At 39.0% G+C, this 23610-nt stretch overlaps 1 protein-coding gene across 1 annotated transcript in view; it reads left to right on the top strand.

Annotated features, from left to right (window-relative positions):
* LOC106089430 (uncharacterized) overlaps nt 1-23610 on the top strand; it is a 54768-nt gene that overhangs the window by 24252 nt on the left and 6906 nt on the right. The window contains exon 4 of the mRNA XM_059369360.1: nt 19964-20089. Within this exon, the coding sequence (XP_059225343.1) occupies nt 19964-20089 (126 nt within the window). The remainder of the gene's footprint in view (nt 1-19963; nt 20090-23610) is intronic.

Here is a 23610-nt window from a genome sequence, read left to right as displayed (position 1 = left end):
CTGATTCAGGGTCTTAGGCCCATAAAAGCCATATTTATTATCCGATTTTGCTGAAATTTGAAACAGATTTGGATATTGCTGGCATATAGACCAATCCTCCGATTTAGGGTCTTAGGGCCATAAAAGCCACATTTATTATCCAATTTTGCTGAAATTTGGGATAGTGAGTTGTTGTGTTCCTTTTGACTTCTCTTTTCAATATGGCCCAGATTGGTTCAGATTTGGATATAGCTGCCATATAGACCGATCTCTCGATTTTAAGTTTTGGGACTATAAAAGGCGCATTTATTGTCCGATGTCGCCAAAATTTGGGACAGTGAGTTGTCTTAGGCTCTTCGACATCTTTCTTCAATATGGCACTGATCGGTCCAGATTTGGATATAGCTGTCATATAGACCGATCTCTCGGTTTTAGGCTTTGGGACTATAAAAGGCGCATTTATTGTCCGATGTCGCCAAAATTTGGGACAGTGCGTTGTCTTAGGCCCTTCGACATCTTTCTTCAATATGGCACTGATCGGTCCAGATTTGGATATAGCTGCCATATAGACCGATCTCTCGGTTTTAGGCTTTGGGACTATAAAAGGCGCATTTATTGTCCGATGTCGCCAAAATTTGGGACAGTGAGTTGTCTTAGGCTCTTCGACATCTTTCTTCAATATGGCTCAGATCGGTCCAGATTTGGATATAGCTGCCATATAGACCGATCCTCCTATTTAGGGTCTTAGGCCCATAAAAGCCACATTTATTATCCTATTTCGATTAAATTTGGGACAGTGAGTTGTGTTGGGACCTTCGACATTCGTCGTTAATTTGGCCCAGATCGGTTCAGATTTGGATATTGCTGCCATATAGACCAATCCTCCGATTTAGGGTCTTAGGCCCATAAAAGCCACATTTATTATCCGATTTTGCTGAAATTTTGGATAGTGAGTTGTGGTATTCCCGTTGACTTCTCTTTTCAATATGGCCCAGATCGGTTCAGATTTGGATATAACTGCCATATAGATCGATATCTCGGTTTTAGATTTTGGGGCCATAAAAACCGCATTTATTGTCCGATTTTGCCGAAATTTGACACAGTGACTAAGGTTAGCTTCTTCGACGTCCTTCCTCAATTTGGCTTAAATCGGTCCAGATTTGGATGTAGCTGCCATGTAGACCGATATCTCAATATAAAGTCTTGGCCTCATAAAAGACGCATTTATAATCCGATTTCACTGAAATTTGACGCAGTGACTTATGTTAGGCTTTTCGACGTCCGTGTCGTTTATGGTTGAGATCAGTTTATTTTTAGATATGGCTAATAAAAAGACCAATATTTTGTTATACACAATTGAACACTGACATGTACTAATTAATATTTGGTCCAAATCGGAATGTATTTCGATAAAACTGCTGTGGAACATAAGGTATGCAATTTTCACCGGATTTTGATGAAGGGTGGTTTAGATATATACCCGAGGTGATGGGTATCCAAAGTTCGGCCCGGCCGAATTTAAGGCCTTTTATCTTGTTCGGAATGCTTTATAATTCCCCTTGCTTAAAAATTCTAATATTTTGTTGTTAAATTTTGTTAAGTGCATTTAAAATCGTTGTCATTTTATGCTGTTAACAGACACGTTGACAATTTTTGCACAGACAATTGCAATGAGTTCATGTCACCTGTGATCTTCATAATTTATAAATTCTTCTTTGGGTATTGTTTAATCTGGTTTTTGTTGTTTCGTTTTTTTTTTTTATTTTAAAGCCGTTTTGCTGACTAGTAAAAACATTCATTTATCTCGGAATGTTTTAAGAGCTTTGTTGATGAGGAGGAATCAGTAGCAGCGTTTTGATCTACTGTAATGGCTATTATAAAATGCATGTCTCAAGCTAGACATAACATTTCAATTTTAGATTTTCAGAACAAATTTTTAAAGGTTGCCCAAAAAGTAAATGCGGATTTTTTAAAAGAAAGTAAACGCATTTTTAATAAAACTTAGAATGAACTTTAATCAAATATACTTTTTTTACACTTTTTTTCTAAAGCAGCTAAAAGTAACAGCTGATAACTGACAGAAGAAAGAATGCAATTTCAGAGTCACAAGCTGTGAAAAAATTTGTCAACGCCGACTATATGAAAAATCCGCAATTACTTTTTGGGCAACCCAATATATAATTCAAATATAAATACTAATTGGAACTTCTAAAGGCACTTTAGGTTAAAAAAAAACAAACAAACGGAATATTGTTAAATTAAATGAAAATTTTTAAATTATTACTATTTTTATACCCACCACCGAAGGAGGGAGGTATATTTCCATTTCCCTCCCTATAAAGTTTATAAACTTGTGATCGTTGTAAAATTCTAAGACGATCTAGCCAGGTCCGCCCGTCTGTTCGTCCGTACGTCTATCTGTCTGTCTGTTGAATTTACGTTACAGTCTTTAAAAATAGAGATATTGAGCTCAAACTTTGCACAGATTCTCTTTATTTTTTCCATAGATAGCCTAAGTTCAAAGATGGCCTATATCGGACTATATCTAAATATAGCTGCCATATGTACTGACATCCCTACTTAGGGTCTTGAGTCCATAAAATGCGTATGGGTTAGGTTTGGTTAGGTTGAAAAGAGGGTGTAGATATTAATTCTTCCCATGCCACTGTGGACATACACCTAAGCCTGTAATCGGCTTGTTGTGCACTCTAAAACCCGCAAAGTAACCTCCAAAAAGAAAATTTTAAGTTAGGAATTCCGTACTACTTACAAAATCCTTAATTGTTTTCAATACCACTCCCCTAAGTTGGTTCATGTCTGATATTGTGTCTCCACCTAAGTACCGGTATCTGTTGGACGCGAAAGCCAGGCAATGACAAAGGAAATGCTCCAACGTCTCATCATCTTCCCCGCATGCCTTACACATGTAATCACTTGAAGCACCGAGTTTAAATAAGAGCTCGTAGTTCTACGTGTCCCGTTATGATACCAATAGCTATACTGACCTCCTTCTTACTTCTTTTCAGTCATAGCCTCGTCTTCTCACAATCTGGATCCACCCATGGGATTTTTGCCGTCCTACCGACCGTTTCGATGTTCCACAATGTTCCATGCGCATTCGTCGCCCACTCCCTTAACTCGGACTGCATCGACCCGAAAGACTGCGGGTTAACCAAGTTTATTGACGGCAGTCCTCTGGCCTTCACCGTCAAATCGTCTGCCCTTTCATTCCCCCTTACTCCGTTATGGCCCGGCACCCAAACGATGCGGATTTTGCCATCCTCAGAGAAGGCGTTAATCTCCTTCTTACACTGCAAGACCTTACCGTCCAGGTTGTTATTGCCCTTATGGCAATTTTACTGTCGGTAAAGGTATTCATGTCCTATGTCATTCATGTTATATGTCCTAGCGTTAGCATCACACCACTTCACGCATTCGGTGATCGCCCGGATCTCCGCCTGCAGGAACATATTTTGATCAGGCAGTCTCAAACAGATCTCAGTCCCAGTCTCAATGTAGACGCCCAGGCCCACTCTGTCCTCTAGCTTTGATCCATCTGTGTAACATGATCTTCCAGATGGCAATACTAGGGTTCCGACAATCCAAGTCTGTGCCGAGGCCAGCAGTGCCTCGCACTCGACTTCAAGGTGCGATGATATGAGCTGCTCCCATCCTCAATCCATTCTCCCATCGCTTTAAGTCTCATAGCCGCAGTGGCTGCCTCACACTTAATCTGTATGTCAATGGGTCGGATATGTAGAATTGTCTCCAGTGCCCTGGAAATCGTCTTATTGAGGAAACGTGGTGCGTTAAATTGGCCCACCTTCGTCTTCCTCGTGAACAGGCATATTTCAGACTTCTCTGGGTTAACATTGAGACCTCTGGGTCTCAATGGTCAGGCAGTCTCAAACAGAACTCAGTCTTTGGGGTTTCAATGTAAACCCCCAGACCAACTCTGTCCTCTAGCTTTGATCCATCCGTGTAACATGATCTTCCAGATGGCAATACTAGGGTTCCGTCAATCCAAGACTGTGCCGATGGCAGCAGTGCCTCGCACTCGACTTCAAGGTTCATCTCAGGTATCCGATCTGAAACCTCTTCCCTTCCTTTCAGGATTCCTATCGACGCCTCGATTATACCCCGATGGCATGAGCTGCTCCCATCCTCAATCTATTCTCCCATCGCCTTAAGTCTCATAGCCGCAGTGGCTGCCTTACACTTAATCTGTATATCAATGGGTCGGATATCTAGAATAGTCTCCAGTGCCCTAGTAGACATAGATATCGCTCCGTTCTCTGTTTTCTGAACCTGTTGTATGGTCCTTATGCTGCACTTTTTCTCCATAGGCGTAAGTAAGTATTGGTCTAATCACGCTCCTGTAGAACCAGTGGACAATCTTCGGATTCAGGCCCCATTTCAAGCCTACGGCCCGGCCCGTCTACATAGTGCCCAACACCTGTGAGCCTTCTCAGTACGCTCCTGAATGTGTGAATGTGAATGTTCCAATTCAGTTTCCTGTCCAAGATCACACCTAAGTATTTGACCTTGTCAGATATCGAAATTGTCTTATTGAGGGTGCGTTAAATTCGCCCACCTTCGTCTTCCTCATGAACAGGCATATTTCAGTCTTCTCTGGGTTAACATTGAGACCTCTGGGTCTAGCCCAGTCATATGCCATATGCAAGACCCTTTCGGCCCTTCTGCATAGCTCGTTCGGATCCTTAGCCCTTAGAAGTATTATAACATCGTCGCAGACGGGTTCGAATCCCCCCCTCAGTCAGCATCCGTAAAAGGAGTGGCGATAAAGGGCCCCCCTGTGGGGTGACACATATATATTACCAGATTTTGCTGATAATTCGCATAGCGACCTATGTAAGGCATAATGTCTGTGCGTCCGTCTGTCTGTCCGTCCATCTGTCCGTCTGCCTGTCCGTCTGCTAGCCGCTTGAAATTTTGCACAAATACTTTTTATTGGTGTAGGTCGGTTGGGATTGCAAATGGGCCAAATCGGTCCATGTTTTGATATAGCTGCCATATAAACCAATCTTGGGTCTTGACTTCATGAGCTTCTAGGGGGCACAATTCTTGTCCGATTTGAAATTTTGCACGTTGTGGTTTGGTATCACTTCCAATAACTGTGTTTAGTATGATTCAAATCGGTTCATAATCTGGTATAGCTGTCATATAAACCGATCTGCATCATGACTTCTTGAGCTAATAGAGGGGGCAATTATTATCCGATTTGGCTGAAATTTTGCATGAGTTGTTTTGTTATGACTTCCAATAACCGTGCTAAGTATGGCGCAAATCGGGACATAACCTGATATAACAATGAACTGAAATATTACACAATGACTTCTACAATGTTCAGCATTCATTTATGGTCCGAATGGGACTATAACTTGATATACCTCCAATAGCATAACAGTTCTTATTCAATATTCTAACTCCATATTTGAATTTAAACCTTGAGCTGTAAATAACAAAGTATTAATTGAACGATAAGATACCTAAATTATGCATTCTATTTACGAAACCGCCTACTAAACTGATGCAACTCAATTACAATCATTGTTCTGATGACTTGTTTTTTGTTTGTTTTTCTTTATTATTATAAAAAACAATCTTCAAATAAAACTACAGCAAAAAATTAATTAAATTTACAACCATAAATAGTGTGAGTTGTACAGATTAACCAAACGCCACCGTGATAAAGTGATATAATACCGGTCAAAGTGTCTGGTTTTATGTAAAGAAAAGCGAGGAAAAAACACAAAAAAGCTAAATCTGAGCTATACTAAAAAGAAAATGTTGAACTTAAAGTTATGTAAAACAATAAAAATGAAATGACAGGGTCATAAATATACCAAACACCCCAATAAAAAGCCAAACACAAACAACACTTGTTTAAATGAAAATACAATGCGACTTTTTGTGCAATTTCCATGCCTAGGAGGTTGGAAAAGGTACATCTGGGGTGTGGTATGGCAATTGAGGGGAGACGGATGATTTTGGTCGGGTGTCAGGAGGCCAAAAATAACTCACTGTTTAAAATTTTGGCGAAATCGGTTAAAAACTAAAGTTTTTATGGGCTTCAGACCCGTTATATGGCAGATCGGACGGACAGACACACGGACATCGTGAATTCGTCTTGAAAAAATCTAAGACGATCTAGTCATGTCCGTCCGTCTGTCCGCCTGTCTATTGAAATCACGCTACAGTCTTCAAAAATAGAGCTGAAACTTTGCACAGATTTTTTTTGTTCGTAAGCAGGTTAAGTTCGAAGATGGGCTATATCGGACTATATCTTGATAAACCCCCATATAGACCGATCCGCCGATTTAAGGTCCTAGGCCGATAAAACCACATTTATTATCCGATTTTGGTGAAATTTAGGACAGTGTTGTTGTGCTAGGTCGTTCGATACCCCTCTTTAATTTGGCTCAGAGCGGGCCAGATTTGGATATAGCTGCCATATAGAACGATATCGGGGATTTAAGGTCTCAGGCCCATAAAAGCCACATTTATTATCCGATTTTACTTAAAAATTTGGGACAGTGAGTTGAGTAAGGCCCTTCGACATCCTTCTTCAATTTGGTTCAGATCGATTCAGATTTGGATATAGTTGCCATATAAACCGATCTCTCGATTTAAGGTTTTGGATCCATTTGTAGGCCACAGTACCGCAGAGGTTAGCATGTGCGCCTATGACGCTGTACGCCTGGGATCGAATCCTGGCGAGACCATCAGAAAAAATTTTTGGGCGGTGGTTTTCCCCTCCCAATGCTGGCAACATTTGTGAGGTACTATGCCATGTAAAACATCTCACCAAAGAGGTGTCGCATTGCTGCACGCCGTTCGGACTCGGCTATAAAAGGGTGGCCCCTTTGACCGATCTCTCGATTTAAGGTTTTTGGCTGATAAAAGGCGCATTTATTGTCCGATATCCCCGAAATATGGGACAGTGGGTTATTTTAGAACCTTCGAAATTCTGCTTTAATTTGGCCCAATATAGCTGCCATATAGACCGATCTCTCGATTTAAGGTTTTTGGCTCTTATAAGGCGCATTTATTGTCCGATGTCGCCGAAATTTAGGACAGTGAATTGTGTTATGCCCTTTGTCATCTTTCGTGAATTTTGCCCAGATCGGTCCAGATTTGAATATAGCTGTCACATAGACCGATCTCTCGATTTAAGGTTTTTGGCTGATAAAAGGCGCATTTATTGTCCGATGTCCCCGAAATTTAGGACAATGAGTTGTGTTAGGCCCTTCGAAATTCTGCTTCAATTTGGCTCAGATCGGTCCAGATTTGGATATAGCTGTCACATAGACCGATCTCTCGATTTAAGGTTTTGGGCTCATAAAAGGGGCATTTATTGGCCAATGTCGCTGAAATTTGGGTCAGTGAGTCGTGTTAGGCCCTTCGACATCTTTCGTCAATTTGGCCCAGATCGGTCCAGACTTTAATATAGCTGCCGTATAAACCTATCCTCCGATTTAGGGTCTTAGTCCCATAAAAAATAAGTCCATATTTAGATATAGCTGCCATATAGACCGATCCGCTGATTTAGTGCCTTAGGCCCATAAAAGCCACATTTATTATTCGTCTTTGCTGAGATTTGGTACAGTGAACTGTGTTAGGCCCTTCGACATCTTTCGTCAATTTGGCCCAGAACGGTCCAGACTTGGATATAGCTGCCATATATCATAAAAGGAGCATTTATTGGCCGTGAGTTGTGTTAGGCCTTTCGAAATTCTGCTGCAATTTGGCTCAGATCTGTATAGATTTGGATATAGCTGTCATATAGATCGATCTCTCGATTTAAGGTTTTGGGGACCATAAATTCGCATTTATTTCGAATCCCAGCCGAGCTCTGCCGATTTTTTTTTTTCATTTTAAAGTTTTTTGCCAGTTAGGGCGAAAATCATTAAATTTTAAAATTTTTATTTGTTTCTCTCTCTCTAAGACGAGCTCAGTGATTGGAGATTTTCTTTGCAAATGGAAAAGGAAAGGCAGAAATAGCCACACACACCAACCACTATGGGACAAGTTTCGTCTTTGGTTTGAAGACTTTTCAACCATGTTGGTATGTTGTATTGGAATCATATTTAATGTGAAAACGCCTCTATGATGCAACTACCACATTAACCACGCTCGACAACCCTGTCTATAAGCTGTACTTTTTCCCAGTGCATGTGTTTTTTGTGTAATGACAGACTTTTTTCTGTGACAATTCCACAACTTTCGTGATACACATGATTCTGTGCATCTGTTGGAAGTTGTATTGATGGCTTCGAATATTGGTTTTTGGATTGCTTTAAAAAACATTTCTTAAAACCTCCTCTGTCCTACCCTCGTATGTTTATGGGCAAAAGAAGGCTACAGCTGACAATTAATTTATAGCTGCTAATGCTTAACTAGCAATTGCTCCCGAAATCATTTGCTTTACAATGGGGTGTTACTTTATTGTGGCCATTCTCGCCGTTTCCAAAAATTGATGATCACCCCAATTTCGTATGTCAAGTGCAACCCACCAAAACTAAGTTAACAATAAATTGGCAAGGCAAGCTGCCGTCACCAACTTTGCTAGGTTCAAAAGTTTAAGATGCAGCCATGGAATGGCCATAAAACCAGAAACTCTTGCAAATCTCCAACAAGACAATGGTGACCGCAAAGTATAAACCTGTAACAGACAATGGATGAATGACAGACCACCGAAATGTTGACACTGCAGTGGATTTTGTCCCATGGTCTAATTACGACCTAAAGCCCCATAGACCACTTGGCCCAATAATTAGTTGGTATTTTTTTTCTTTTCAGCCTTTATTTCATGGTAATTCAGTGTCAGCCACTTTAGGCTGTGAAAATCTAAAGAAAAATAAACTGCCATGTTAATTAAGCTAATTTGAAAACTATATTTTGAATTTCGGGGAGTTAAACTCTCAGCTTACCTTGTGGGAAATCCTTCGACGTACACGTCATTTTTGGCGGTTTTTCGTTTTCTTTAAACGCCATGCCTCGAGGCTAACCAACAGCATTTTCAGCTAAGTGAAACATTTTTACCCAGAACTTTTTGTTGTAAATACACAAATGGTTAATGCTTTACACACGCACACACACACACACACACACACACACAGTTGTATGCTTTAGTAAAACAATTGTAGTTTTTAATTACGTTGAAGGTTATTAGTGTGGAAAAAACATGCCAAATTATTTTAAACATAACAATTTGCATATATGAATACATTGTCTACATGCGCTAAAATAGTTTAAGAATGCGTTTAATTGTGGGAAATTCTTTTGTTGGCAACTTGGGGGGTTTTCTTTTATTCAATTTTCTGGTATTAAAACGGAAGGTTTTGTGGAAAAACAGAGATTTATTTGCAAGTGGCGAAGAATATTTAAAGCAATGGTTAAAATTTATGTCAAATGTGACAAATCTCATCTTGATTTGGGTATATAGTGGTCGTCGAATATCAGACATATTAGACATGATATGCTCATGGTTAAACCACGGTTACAGTTTGCTGGCGATTATTTAAAGTCTCTGGTAAGAATCGATTTGACGACCTCCAAACCAAATTTCGGGCAGATTGGTTTAAATTGCGGTTAATAAGTGCCTATAAGTGTATGACAGGTGATTTATTTACAAGGGACCTACATCTAAATCTGAACCGAATTCACCAAAATCCACAGAGTTAGTCTTTTCATTCAAAAAGAAATATGTGGAAAATTTCGTGACGGTTGCATAAAAATTGCACCCTAAGCTTGACATGGACAGACCTAAAGATATGCGGAAAGACATACAAATACACAAACAGACAGATATAGATATATAATGGGTTGCCCAAAAAGTAATTGCGGATTTTTCATATAGTCGGCGTTGACAATTTTTTTCACAGCTTGTGACTCTGTAATTGCATTCTTTCTTCTGTCAGTTATCAGCTGTTACTTTTAGCTTGCTTTAGAAAAAAAGTGTAAAAAAGTATATTTGAATCAAGTTCATTCTAATTTTGTCTTTTGAAAATTTTTTATTGAAACTTTCCCTTTGAGAAAAATTGTTATGAAATTTTGTCTTAAAAACAAGTAAAAAGGCGTTAAGTTCGGCCGGGCCGAACTTTGGATACCCACCACCTCTGGTAAAGGGTGATTTTTTTGAGGTTAGGATTTTCATGCATTAGTATTTGACAGATCACGTGGGATTTCAGACATGGTGTCAAAGAGAAAGATGCTCAGTATGCTTTGACATTTCATCATGAATAGACTTACTAACGAGCAACGCTTGCAAATCATTGAATTTTATTACCAAAATCAGTGTTCGGTTCGAAATGTGTTCATTCACCGTTCAGCGATGAGGCTCATTTCTGGTTGAATGGCTACGTAAATAAGCAAAATTGCCGCATTTGGAGTGAAGAGCAACCAGAAGCCGTTCAAGAGCTGCCCATGCATCCCGAAAAATGCACTGTTTGGTGTGGTTTGTACGCTGGTGGAATCATTGGACCGTATTTTTTCAAAGATGCTGTTGGACGCAACGTTACGGTGAATGAACACATTTCGAACCGAACACTGATTTTGGTAATAAAATTCAATGATTTGCAAGCGTTGCTCGTTAGTAAGTCTATTCATGATGAAATGTCAAAGCATACTGAGCATCTTTCTCTTTGACACCATGTCTGAAATCCCACGTGATCTGTCAAATACTAATGCATGAAAATCCTAACCTCAAAAAAATCAATTATATATGTAAACCACCTTTCATCAAAATCCGGTGAAAATTGCACACTTCATGTCCCATAGCAGTTATATTGAAATATATTCCGATTTGGACCAAATACTAATAATTATAGTAGCTAAATCTAAAAATTAAACCGATCTGAACCATATACGACAAGGATGTCGAAAAGCCTAACATAAGTCACGGTGTCAAATATCAGTGAAATCGGATTATAAATGAACTGAGCAAAGATTTTGATTCGAGATATTGGTCTACATGGCAGCTATATCCAAATCTGCACCGATTTTAGCCAAATTGCAGAAAAATGTCAAAGAGCCTAACACAACTCACTGTACCAAATTTCGGTGAAATCGGACAATAAACGCGACTTTTATGGGCTCAGAACCACAAACCGAGAGATCTGTCTATATAGCAGCTATATTCAAATCTTGATCGATCTGCGCCAAATTATCGAAGGATGTTGAAGAGCCTAACACAACTCACTGTACCAAATTTCAACAAAATCGGATAATAAATGTGGCTTTCATAGGCCTAAGATCCTGAATCAGAGGATCGCTTTATATGGCAGCTATATCCAAATCTAAACCGATCAGGGCCAAATCGACGAAGGATATCGAAGGGCCTAACACAACACACTGTCTCAAATTTCAGCAAAATCGGATAATGAATGAGGTTTTTATGGGCCTAAGACCCTGAATCGGAGGAGCGGTCTATATGGCAGCTATATCCAAATCTGATCCAATTTGGGCCAAATTATCGAGGAATGTCGAAAGGCCTAACACAACTCACTGCCCCAAATTTTGTTTAAATCGGATAATAAATTTTACGGGCCTAAGACCCCAAATCGGAGGATCGGTCTATATGGCAGCTATATCCAAATCTGGAGCGATCTGGACCAAATTGACGAAGGATGTTGAAGGGTCTAACACAACTCACTGTCCCAAATTGCAGCAAAATCGGATAATAAGACCGATTTTGCTGAAATTTGGGACAGCAATCCGCCCTAAATCGGCAGATCGGTCTATATGGGGGCCATATTAAGATTTAGTCCGATATAGCCCATCTTCGAGCTTAACCTGCTTAAGGACAAAAAAAAAGAATCTGTGCAAAGTTTCAGCTCAATATTTCTATTTATACCCTTCACCACTACTGTGGTACAGGGTATTATAAATTAGTGAATTAAGAGAATTAAATGGAGACCAGAAAACACATTTATTATCCGAATTTGCTGAAATTTGGGACAGTGAGTTGTGTTAGGCCATTCCACATCCTTCGTTAATTTGACTGAGATCGGTTCAGATTTGGATATAGCTGCCGTATAGACCGATCCTCCGATTTAGGATCTAAGGCCCACATTTATTATCCGATTTTGCTGAAATTTGGGACAGTGAGCTGTGTAAGGCCCTTCGACTTCCTTTGTTAATTTGGCCTAGATCGGTTCAGATTTGGATATAGCTGCCATATAGAACGATCCTCCGATTTAGGGTCTTAGACCCATAAAAGCCACATTTATTATCCGATTTTGCTGAAGTTTAGGACAGTGAATTGCGTAAGGCTCATTGACATCCTTCGTCAATTTGGCCTAGATCGGTCCAGATTTGGATATAGCTGCCATATCGACCGATCCGCAGATTTAGGGTCTTAGGCCCATAAAAGCCACATTTATTATCCGATTTTGCTGAAGTTTGGGAAAGTGAGTTGTCTTAGGCCCTTCGATATTATTCTTCAATTTGGCCCTGAAGGCTTCAGATTTGGATAAAGCTGACATATAGACCGATCCTCCGATTTAGGGTCTTGGGCCCATAAAAGCCACATTTATTATCTGATTTTGCTGAAATGTGGGACTGTGAGTAGTGTTAGGCCCTTCGACATCTGTCTTTAATTTGGCCCTGATCGGTTCAGATTTGCATATAGCTGCCGTATAGACCGATATATAGGTTTAAGGTTTTGGGGCCAAAAAAAACCCATTTATTGCCCGATGTCGCTGAAATTTGGGACAGTGAGTTTATTTAGGCTCTTCGACGTACTTCTTCAATTTTGCCCAGATCGGTCCAGCTTTGAATATAGCTGCCATATGGACCGATCCTCCGATTTAAAGTTTTGGGCCCATAAAAGAGGCATTTTTTGTCCGATTTCGCCGAAATTTGGGGCAGTGCTTTGTGTAAGGCTCTTCGATATTTTTCTGCAACTTGGCCCAAATCGGTCCAGATTTGGATAAAGCTGCCATGTAGACCGACATCGCGATTTAAAGTTCTAGCCCCATAAAAGGCGCATTTATATTCCGATTCCACTGAAAACAGTGACTTATGTTAGACTTTTCGACATCCGTCTCGTATATGGTACAGATCGGTTAATTTTTAGATATAGCTTCTGTACTTATTTGTATTTGGTCCAAATCGAAACATATTTTTATATAATTGATATGGGACATAGGGTCTATCTCTCTTCCTTTTGGGTGTTACAAACAAATTCACTAAGTTATAATATTCTGTACCACAGTAGTGGTGTAGGGTATAAATATTACGATATTGGGGTATAGTTCTGTACAAGAGTTTTTGCAAAGGCCCAGGGAATATGACTACCTTTGCAGAAGGATTCCGATTTCACCACTTTGACATCTTATTCATAGCATTTTCTAACCAAGCTATCACCTTCAGAACTTCTACCACTAAGTTTGTATTTATTGAGAAACTAATACTCTTGTCACATTCGATCTCATCAAACAAATTTGTTCGCCAATAACCATTATAATTTACTTGACATTGGAGGATAAAGATCAATGATTCACTTTACACTTATGAATCAAATGACATTTCATTGATCTGCATTGTGTTATGGCATTGACTAAGCTAAAATATTTGAAAAGGTCGTGTTACAATACAAATATTTGATTGATTCGATGTAAGTTGTTAAAGGCTGAATAATGAAGGTTTCACCCAAATGTGGTTAACCAACCACTCAACACAATGACACTACAAAAAAGCTAAGCGCCAAATCGCAAAGAACTAAAGAAACGCCTTTTTTGCACATACACAGATAGTAATGGACAACAAAATGCGCAAATGTTTGCAACGAATATTTAAGCAAAAATAATTCGTAATTTCCTTGAATTGCAATTGCAGTATCCTTACAAAGATATCTACATCACCATGCGGGTTCGTTGCTTAAGTCTTTTGTTTGTATAAAAAAAAACAACACTCACTGTGGATTAATACATTTCTCACCTCTTTTTTATATCGATTACTAATGACTTTTATACCTCCGACTGTTGTTAATAAATAAACGACGATAATTGTTTATAATCTCATGGCAATTGCAGTGTATTAAAAAAACCATCATTTGTGGAAAATAATAAAAACGATTAAAGTACAAAAGCGAAAACAAAATTACACATTTATTATGCGCTCTGTAAAGTTCTCACTGCTGACTATTTTTTTTGCACAAAGTTTTTGGTCTGATTTATTTTGTTGTACTTTGTAGCATTTTGCTGAGCGGCCTTGGTAGGTTTTCTTTTTTGAGGTTTTTTTTTTCAACCCTCTTTACAGAGGAAACTCGGATCGGTATAACGACATTCATTAAAGTGTATCACATTGTGTTGGGTAAAAACAAGAACTCATTTCCACTCCACTCCACTCCACCACAGCAGGTTGTTGTATTCTAATTAAATTCTTTGAGAGTGCGTTTTTTTTTTTGCTTATGATTTCACACGATTTAATTGTCATAGAACTCGCTTGTGGCTAAGTTCATTGTAGTTTAATTTAGATGCCATCGAATTTTGAATGAGATGTTGGAAAATTCTTTAAAGTGTTCAGCTGGTTCTCAGGTAGTTTATGGCAATATGTAATGAACGTAGTGTGTCAGTGGTTTTGATACCATAATTCAAAGTCGACCAATGTATAGAAGATTGTGATACTTTTAGGTTTCACTTAGCAATTTGTAGTTCATGATGACTAATCTTGATCTCAGTTACCTTTTTCGAATGACAAATTTATGTGGGATAATTCTACAAAAATATTTCTTGTAAATTGTAAAGCTATTACAGCACAAATTTTGCTGTGGTATACAACTGTAGAGAGATGGACGATGGGTAAATACCCAAAAGGTATTTACCCGGTAAATTAGCAGCAGCGCCTCGCACTCGACTTCAAGGTGCATCTCAGGTATTCGATTGGAAATCTCTTCCCTTGCTTCCAGGTTTCCTATCGTCGCCTCGATTATACTGCGATGGTAGGAGCTGCTCCCCTCCTCAATCCATTCTCCCATGTCTCATAGCCGAAGTGGCTGCCTTACACTTAAGCTCTATGCCAATGGGTCGGATATCTAGAATAGTCTCCAGAGCCTTAGTGGGCATGGCCCTCATCGCTCCGCCTATGCCAAGACAACATGTTCTCTGAACCTGTTGTATGGTCCTTATGTTGCACTTTTTCTCCATAGCAGTTCACCGAACTACACGATCTCTGAACCTGTTGTATGGTCCTTATGTTGAACTTTTTCTCCATAGCAGTTCACCAAACTACTGCGGCGTAAGTAAGTATTGATCTATTCAAGCTCCTGTAGAGCCAGTGGACTATCCTAGGATTCAGGCCCGATTTCGAGCCTACGGCCCGTCTACATAGTGCCCAACATGTGTGAGCCTTCTCAGTACGCTCCTGAATGTGACACTTCCAATTCAGTTTCCTGTCCAAGATCACACCTTAGTATTTGAACTTGGTCATTTTTCATACGATTTCGATGAAATTTAGCACAGTGAGTTCTGGCAGACCCTTACACATTTCTGTGAAGAGTGGTTCAGATTGGATTATATTTGGATATAGCTGCCCTATAGATCGGCCGCCCGATCTCCCAATATAGGGTATTGAGGCCACATAAGATCCATTTATAACCCGAATTCGATGAAATTTGGCAGAGTGTGTTTTGGTAGACCCCTACCCCTACCCTGTCAAATGTGGTCCAGATGGGACCATATTTGAATATAGCTGCCATATAGACCGATCTCCCGATATAGCGTAATAAGCCTATAAAATGAGAATTTTTTGGGAAAGTGAGTTCAGGCAGATCCTTACCCATTTCTGTGAAGAGTGGTTCAGATCGGAGTATATTTGGATATAGCTGCCCTATAGATCGGCCGTCCGATCTCCCAATATAGGGTATTTAGGGCACAAAAGATCCATTTATAACCCGAATTCGATGAAATTTGGCAGAGTGTGTTCTGGTAGACCCCTACCCCTACCCCTGCCCTGTCAAATGTGGTCCAGATGGGACCATATTTGGATATAGCTGCCATATGGACCGATCTCCCGATATAGCGTAATGAGCATATAAAATGAGAATTTTTCGATGAAATTAGAAACAGTGCATTTTGGTAACCCTCTAAATTTTTGATGAACATCATCCAGATTGGGCCATAAGGGGAATTTGGACCAGATTGAACTATTAGGTACTGAGTACATAAAAGAGGAATTTCTCATTTTATCAACCAGAGCTGCCACCTCGAAAAATTCACCCTTTATGCAAAAGTCAAAGTTTAATTTTGAATTGGTTCATTATAGGGCAAAACAAGTTAAACGCCTTAAGTTCGGCCGGGCCGAACTTTGAATACCCACCACCTCGGGTATACATGTAAACCATCTTTCGTTATAATCCGGTGAAAAATGCATAATTTATGCCCCCATAGCAGCTTTATCGAAATATGGTACGATTTGGTGCAAATTCGACACGGACATTGAGTCGTCTAATAAGCACAAGTCATTGTTCAATTTTGTAGAACAAAATATTTGTCTTTTTCGTAGCCACATCCATATATAGACCGATCTGAACCATAAACGACATGGATGTCGAATAGCCTAACATAAGTCACTGTGTCAAATTTCAGCGAAATCGGATTATAAATGTGCCTTTATGCGGCCAAGACCTTATATCGAGAGATCGGTCTATATGACAGCTATATCCAAATCTGGACCGATTTGGGCCAAGTTGCAGAAAAACGTCGAAGAGGCTTACACAACGTACTGTCCCAAATTTCGGACAATAAATGCGCCTTTTAAGAACCCAACTCCTCAAATCGAGAGCTCGGTCTATATGGCATCTATATACAAATCTGAACCGATCTGGGCCATATTGAAGAAATATGTCGGGTGGCCAAACACAACTCAAATTTTGGCAAAATCGGACAATAAATGCGCCTTTTTGGGCCCAAGACCATAAACCGAGATATCGGTCTATATGGCAGCTATATCCAAATCTGAACCGATCTGAGCCAAAATAAAGTAGGATGTTGACTGGCCTAACACAACTCACTGTCTCAAATTTCAGCAAAATCGGATAATAAATGTGGATTTTATGGGCCAAAGACCCTAAATCGGAGGTCTATATGGCAGCTATATACAAATCTGGACCGATCTGAGCAAAATTAAAGAAGAATGTTGAGGGGCCTAACACAACTTACTGTCAAAAATGTTGGCCAAATTGGACAATAAATGTGGATTTTATGGGCCCAGGACCTTAAATCGAGAGATCGGTCTATATGGCAGCTATATCCAAATCTGAACCGATCTGAGCCAAAATAAAGTAGGATGTTGACTGGCCTAACACAGCTCACTGTCTCAAATTTCAGGGAAAACGGATAATAAATGTGGCTTTTATGGGCCTAAGACCCCAAATCGGAGGATCGGTCTATATTGCAGCTATAACCAAATCTCAGCCGACCTAGGCCAAATTCACGGGGAATGGCGAAAGGCCAAACACAACTCACTGTCGCACATTTCAGCAAAATCGGACAATAAATGTGGCTTTTATGTGCCAAAGACCCCAAATCGGAGGATCGGTCTATATGGCAGCTATATCCAAATCTAGACCGATCTGTGCCAAATTGACGAAGGATGCCGAAGGGCCTAACACAACTCACTGTCCCAAATTTCAGCAAAGTCGGTTAATAAATGTGGCTTTTATGGACCTAAGACCCTAAATCGGCGGATCGGTCTATATGGGAGCTATATCCAAATCTGGACCGATCTGTACCGATATTGCAGAAGTATGTCAAGGAGCTTAACTTAACTCACTGTCCCAAATTTCGGCGAAATCGGACAATAAATGCGTCTTTTATGGCCCCAAAACCTTAAATCGAGAGATCGGTCTATATGGCAGCTATATCCAAATCTGAGCCGATCTGGGCCAAACTCAAGATGGATGTCGAAGGGCCTAATGAAACTCACTGTCTTAAATCGGATAATAAATGTGGCTTTTATGGGCCTAAGACCCTAAATTGGCAGATCGATCTATATGATAGCTATATCCAAATCTGGACCGATCTGAGCTAAATTGACGAAGGATGTCGAAGGGCCCAACACAACTCACTGTTCCCAATTTTGGTAAGATCGATAATAAATGTGGCTTTTTATGGGCCTAAGACCCTAAATCGGCGGATCGGTCTATATGGGGGCTATATCAAGATATAGTCCGTTTTAACCCATCGTCTAATTTAACCAGCTTATGGACAAGACAAGAATCTGTGCAAAGTTTCATTTCAATATCTTAAGTTTTAAAGACTGTAGCGTGTTTTCAACAGACAGACGGACGGACATGGCTAGATCATCTTAGATTTTTATGCTGATCAAGAATTAATTTACTTTATAGGATCGAAAATGGATATTTCGATATGTTACAAATGGAATGACAAATTGAATATATCCCCATCCTTCGGTGGTGGGTATAAAACGGAAAAGGTTTTTTTTTTTTATTAAAAAATTCGAAAAAGCTTTAGAGTCTTTCCAACATACTGGTGCGAACAGGAGAAAAAGTTTTCAGTATTTTCAGTGCAAACTTCTAAACGAAGTATCAGGCCTTCGACTAGCTTATATTGATTTACAATTTCAATCGAACCAAAATAGCAACATAAGAGAAGCTTACGCGCAGTTCTGTAATAGAAGGTTCGAAAGAATTCGTTTAAGGTTCTTGATAGTTCTTTCCAATATTCGAATCATTCCACCGAATATTCTTTTAATGTTATTTTTCTTTTATACCACGGAAATCAATGAACTAATGCCACGTGTAGTAAATATCTTGCAAATGCAAATTTTGCCCATGAACATTCCACTAAGAAGCAGGGGCAAACTTCTCACATATCAATGAGTGCAGTTCGATTCAAGTTTTAAGCTCAATTTATCATTGAGGCCTCCTTTTTATAGCCGAGTCTGAACGGCGTGCCACAGTGCGACACCTCTTTCGAGAGAAGTTTTACATGGCATTGTACCTCACAAATGTTGCCAGCATTAGGAGGGGGAAAACCACCGTTGAAAATTTTTTCTGATGGTCTCGCCAGGATTCGAACCCAGGCGTTCAGCGTCATAGGCGCACATGCAAACCTCTGCGCTACGGTGGCCTCCAAGTAGTAAATATCTTAAGATGTTTTTTTTGTTAATGTTGTTATTTATAAAGGTTTCAAAAAATCCAATTAATATGTCGGAAAATGTCGTTCTACCATTTAAATCTTTGTATGCCTTATAAATCAAAAGACTTAAGACACAAACTTGCAAATTGGCATTATTTATTAACATTTTCTCTAAATCTGTAAAAAGAGACTTTCATTTGCCAAAACTGTTGTTCCTCAATCATTTGAAAAAAAAAAAAAAACAAAATCACACCGGAAAGTGTTTCCCTCACTTTTCTTGCGTTTATAAAATTGTGTTTGCCAACATTAAAAGAGAATATCATTATTTCCTCTTATATTTTGTAACACTTGACTAGAGTAGAAGAGTCACAACAAAAGCTCTTATCTGCATTTAGGCCCCACTGGCAAGATAATCTTCAATGTTGCTGGTTTGTGCTCAGATAAACAAAACAATGCTCTGACTTTGGCTATTGGCATTACTCTGGGCAATCGCTTTATCTATCACATCTACACACTCACACATTGAAAAGCTGCCAGTGGCAGTATGCTTGACTGGCAGTGGATTGAATGTTGAGTGTTTGGCTGCTTTCAAGGGGTACGATGAGAGTTTTATGCTTTTGGGGGTATAAAATGCAAACTTGATCTTAGAATCATTACAGTATTCCGGGCAAATTCAAAGTGTTCGTAACAGTGCCAAGGAAATACCAAAAGTAAATCGCGCGTTGCCTTATTTAAATGGACTGTCTTTAACTAACAAAATACACTTGTGCAAGAATTGAAAATATTAAAAAAAATATACATTAATATTTATTTTGTGTTTGTGTTTCAGCAATCGAATCGGAAAAATTCAATAACTCATTAATCCAACGAAACCAACGATATTTAAAAGAAATATGTTTCCCCTAAGCAAATTTGTTATCCTTTGTGTGGCATTAAGTGCAACGGTTGTCAATGCACGACCAGGTTATGCGGTTGATTATTATGTGAGTGTTTCTTAATTTTTAAAATGAAGAACTTTGATAACGTAGAGAACATTTGACATGTAAATATAATGATGTGGTTAATGCTGATATGTGGATTATCTCATGGGATTTATTTAAAAACTATGCTAGAAAATATGTTTTGTATTTTGGATCATATCTCAGTGCAAAGAAATTTTAATGGACACAAACGTTGCTGAAATATCAAGAAAAACGGCGATGCGGCAAAAATATAATTGCCGTTTTTTTTGATTTTAGAAATAGGGTTGCCCAAAAAGTAATTGCGGATTTTTCATATAGTCGGCGTTGAAAAATTTTTTCACAGCTTGTGACTCTGTAAATGCATTCTTTCTTCTGTCAGTTATCAGCTGTTACTTTTAGCTTGCTTTAGAAAAAAAGTGTAAAAAAAGTATATTTGATTAAAGTTCATTCTAAGATTTATTAAAAATCATTTACTTTCTTTTAAAAAATCCGCAATTACTTTTTGGGCAACCCAATATTATCCTGAAAATTTTACTATGAATAGGCAAATATTTTTATACAACAAATACACACGTTGCGGCATTTATTTGATCACATGTGGCGTGAAAATGTCAAGAAAAACCATTTACGGTGGGAAATGGGTTTTCTTGACATTTTCACCAAACTCTTCACATAATATTTAATTTTTTAGTAACTATAGGGTAAACGGACCTTTCTCACCTATTTATAGCCTCCAACATAGGATGGGGGTATCCTAATTTCATCGTTCTGTTTGTATCACCTGGAAATATGCGTCTAAGGCCTTATCTACTCATATCCGTCCGTCTGTCAGTCCGTCCGTCCATCTGTCTGTCGAAAGCACGCTAACTTTCGAAGCAGTAAAGCTAGACGAAATTGAAATTTTGCACAAATACTTTTTATTGATGCAGGTCCGTTGGGATTGCATATGGGCCAAATCGGTCCATGTTTTGATATAGCTGCCATATAAACCGATCTTGGGTCTTGACTTCTTGAGCCTCTTGAAGGCGCAGTTCTTATCTGATTGGAATGAAATTTTGCCCATGGTATTTTGGTATTACTTCAAACAACTGTTTCAAGTATGGTTCAAATCGGTCAATAACCTGATATAGCTACCATATATACCGATCTTGAATCTTGACTTGTTGATCCACTATTCTATTCTTATCCGATTGAAATTAAATTTTGCACGACGTGTTTCGCTATGACTTACAACAACTGTGCTAAGTTAGGTTTAAATCGGTCAATAACCTGATATAGCTACCATATAAACCGATCTTGAATCTTGACTTCTTAAACCACTAGAGGGAGCAATTCTTATCCGATTTCAATGAAATGTTCCACGAAGTATTTTGTTATGATATCCAACTACTGTAACAAGTATGGTTTAAGTCGGTCCATAACCTGATATAGCTGCCATATAAACCGACTGGGGACTTGACTTCTTGAGCTTCTAGAGGACGCAATTCCTTTCCGATTTGGCTAAAATTTTGCATGTCGCATTTTATTATGACTTTCAACAACTGTGCCAAATAGGGTTTGAAATTTTTTACGACGGATCCTCTCACGACCATCAACATGTGCTTTTAATATGGTCTGAATCAGTCTATAGCCTGATACAGCTCCCATATAAATCGATCTCTCTATTTTACTTCTTGAGCCCCCAAATGGCGCAATTCTTATTAGAATTGGCTGACATTTTACAAAGGTCTCCAACATATAATGTAGTTGTGGTCCGTACCGGCCCATATCTTGATATCGCTCAAATCTTTTCTTTTCTCCTTTTTTTTGCCTAAGAAGAGATGCCGGGAAAGAACCCGACAAATGCGATCCATTGTGGAGGGTATATAAGATTCGGCCCGGCCAAACTTAGCACGCTTTTACTTGTTTTAATTTTCTTTTTCTCTATGAGGGGAAGGGGAATCAAAAAATCTTAAAATAAGTTTTTTACAAATCAACTTTTTTGAGTTATGCCAATCTCCAAGCGACATATATTAACCACATTTTTTCAAGATCCATTGAAAAGTGCAACATTTATGATCCCTTAGCAGCTATATCGAAATCTCGTCCGATAGATGAATCAAGACTGTAAATTGAGCGTTCGGGCTATATGGCAGCTATTCCTCATATGGTTATGCGCCATATTCATAATGAATATGCAAATTGGAAATTGCAAATTTTGCCCATGAACATTCCACTAAGGAACATGGGCAAATATCTCACATATCAATGAGTGCAGTCCGATTCAAGTTCAAGCTCAATGATAAGGGGCCTCCTTTTTATAGCCGAGTCCGAACGGCGTGCCGCTGTGCGACACCTCTTTGGAGAGAAGTTTTACATGGCATAGTACCTCACAAATGTTGCCAGCATTAGGAGGGGAAAACCACTACTGAAAATTTTTTTCTGATGGTCTCGCCAGGATTCAAACTCAGGCTTTCAGCGTCGTAGGTGGACATGCTAACCTCTGTGCTACGGTGGCCTCCTAATGAATAATGCATAATAAATATGCAGCCGTGTAATACAACTATAAATACTCTACTTATGGGTGAAAGGATCTTCAATCGAGCGATCGGTCTATGTGGGAAGATTTGAACCAATGAATCTCATACAGCTCACTGCTCTTAATTTCAGCGAAATCGTGTAATAAATGTGCCTTTTATTGGCCCAAGATCCTAAATCGGGAGATCGGTGTATATGACAAGCTATCGGTAAATATGGCCGATATATACAAATATTATCCGACATAGACCATACTCGATACAGATGTTACGCATCCCACTGTTCTAAATATCAAATCTGAAAATTAATGCGCCTTTTACAAGAACCAAGATCGGGATGGATATGTCGCTATATCCTAATATAGTCTGATCTAGTTCTTAGGAGGCACGGATTACGAGGTGTTAACACAACTCGCTGTGCCAAATTTCAATGAAATCGGGTAATTATGGTCCCCATACCTTAAATCGGGCGATCAATCCATAAAGCGCTTTATCCAGTTAAAAAATAAACAAAAACCAGTAAAGAAAGGCAAAAGTCGGGCGGTGCCGACTTTATAATACCCACACCTACCCTATAAACACAAAAGGGGGGCTACATCTAATTGTGAACCAATTTTGATGGACCTCGGCGGACGTATCGGCGGATTATGAAAATTCCTCTATCAAATTTCTAGCAAAGCAAATATGTTCAAAATGTAATAACTATGGTTGACAAGTGACAAATCTGACGAACAAATACATGGGTGCTATATACAAATCTGAACCGATTTCGAGCAAACTTTATGGATATTGTGGAATTCGTCGATAAAAGCGTTGTACAAAATTGTGGGAAGATATATATATGAGAGCTGTATCTAAATTCATGAAAATCCAAGAAATTCACCAGTAATGTCGAGAGTCATAAGAAAATCCTTCCTGCCAAATTTCGAGAAAATCGGTTAACAAATGATCATTTTATAGCATTATTACTGCTAATCGGACGAACATATATATGGGAGCTATATCCAAATCTGAACCGATTTCTAT

The sequence above is a fragment of the Stomoxys calcitrans genome, chromosome 1 (genome assembly GCF_963082655.1).
Source record: "Stomoxys calcitrans chromosome 1, idStoCalc2.1, whole genome shotgun sequence".
NCBI lineage: Eukaryota > Metazoa > Arthropoda > Insecta > Diptera > Muscidae > Stomoxys > Stomoxys calcitrans.
The sequence above is the reverse complement of the archived record's forward strand: the minus strand, read 5'-3'. Positions and strand labels throughout refer to the sequence as shown.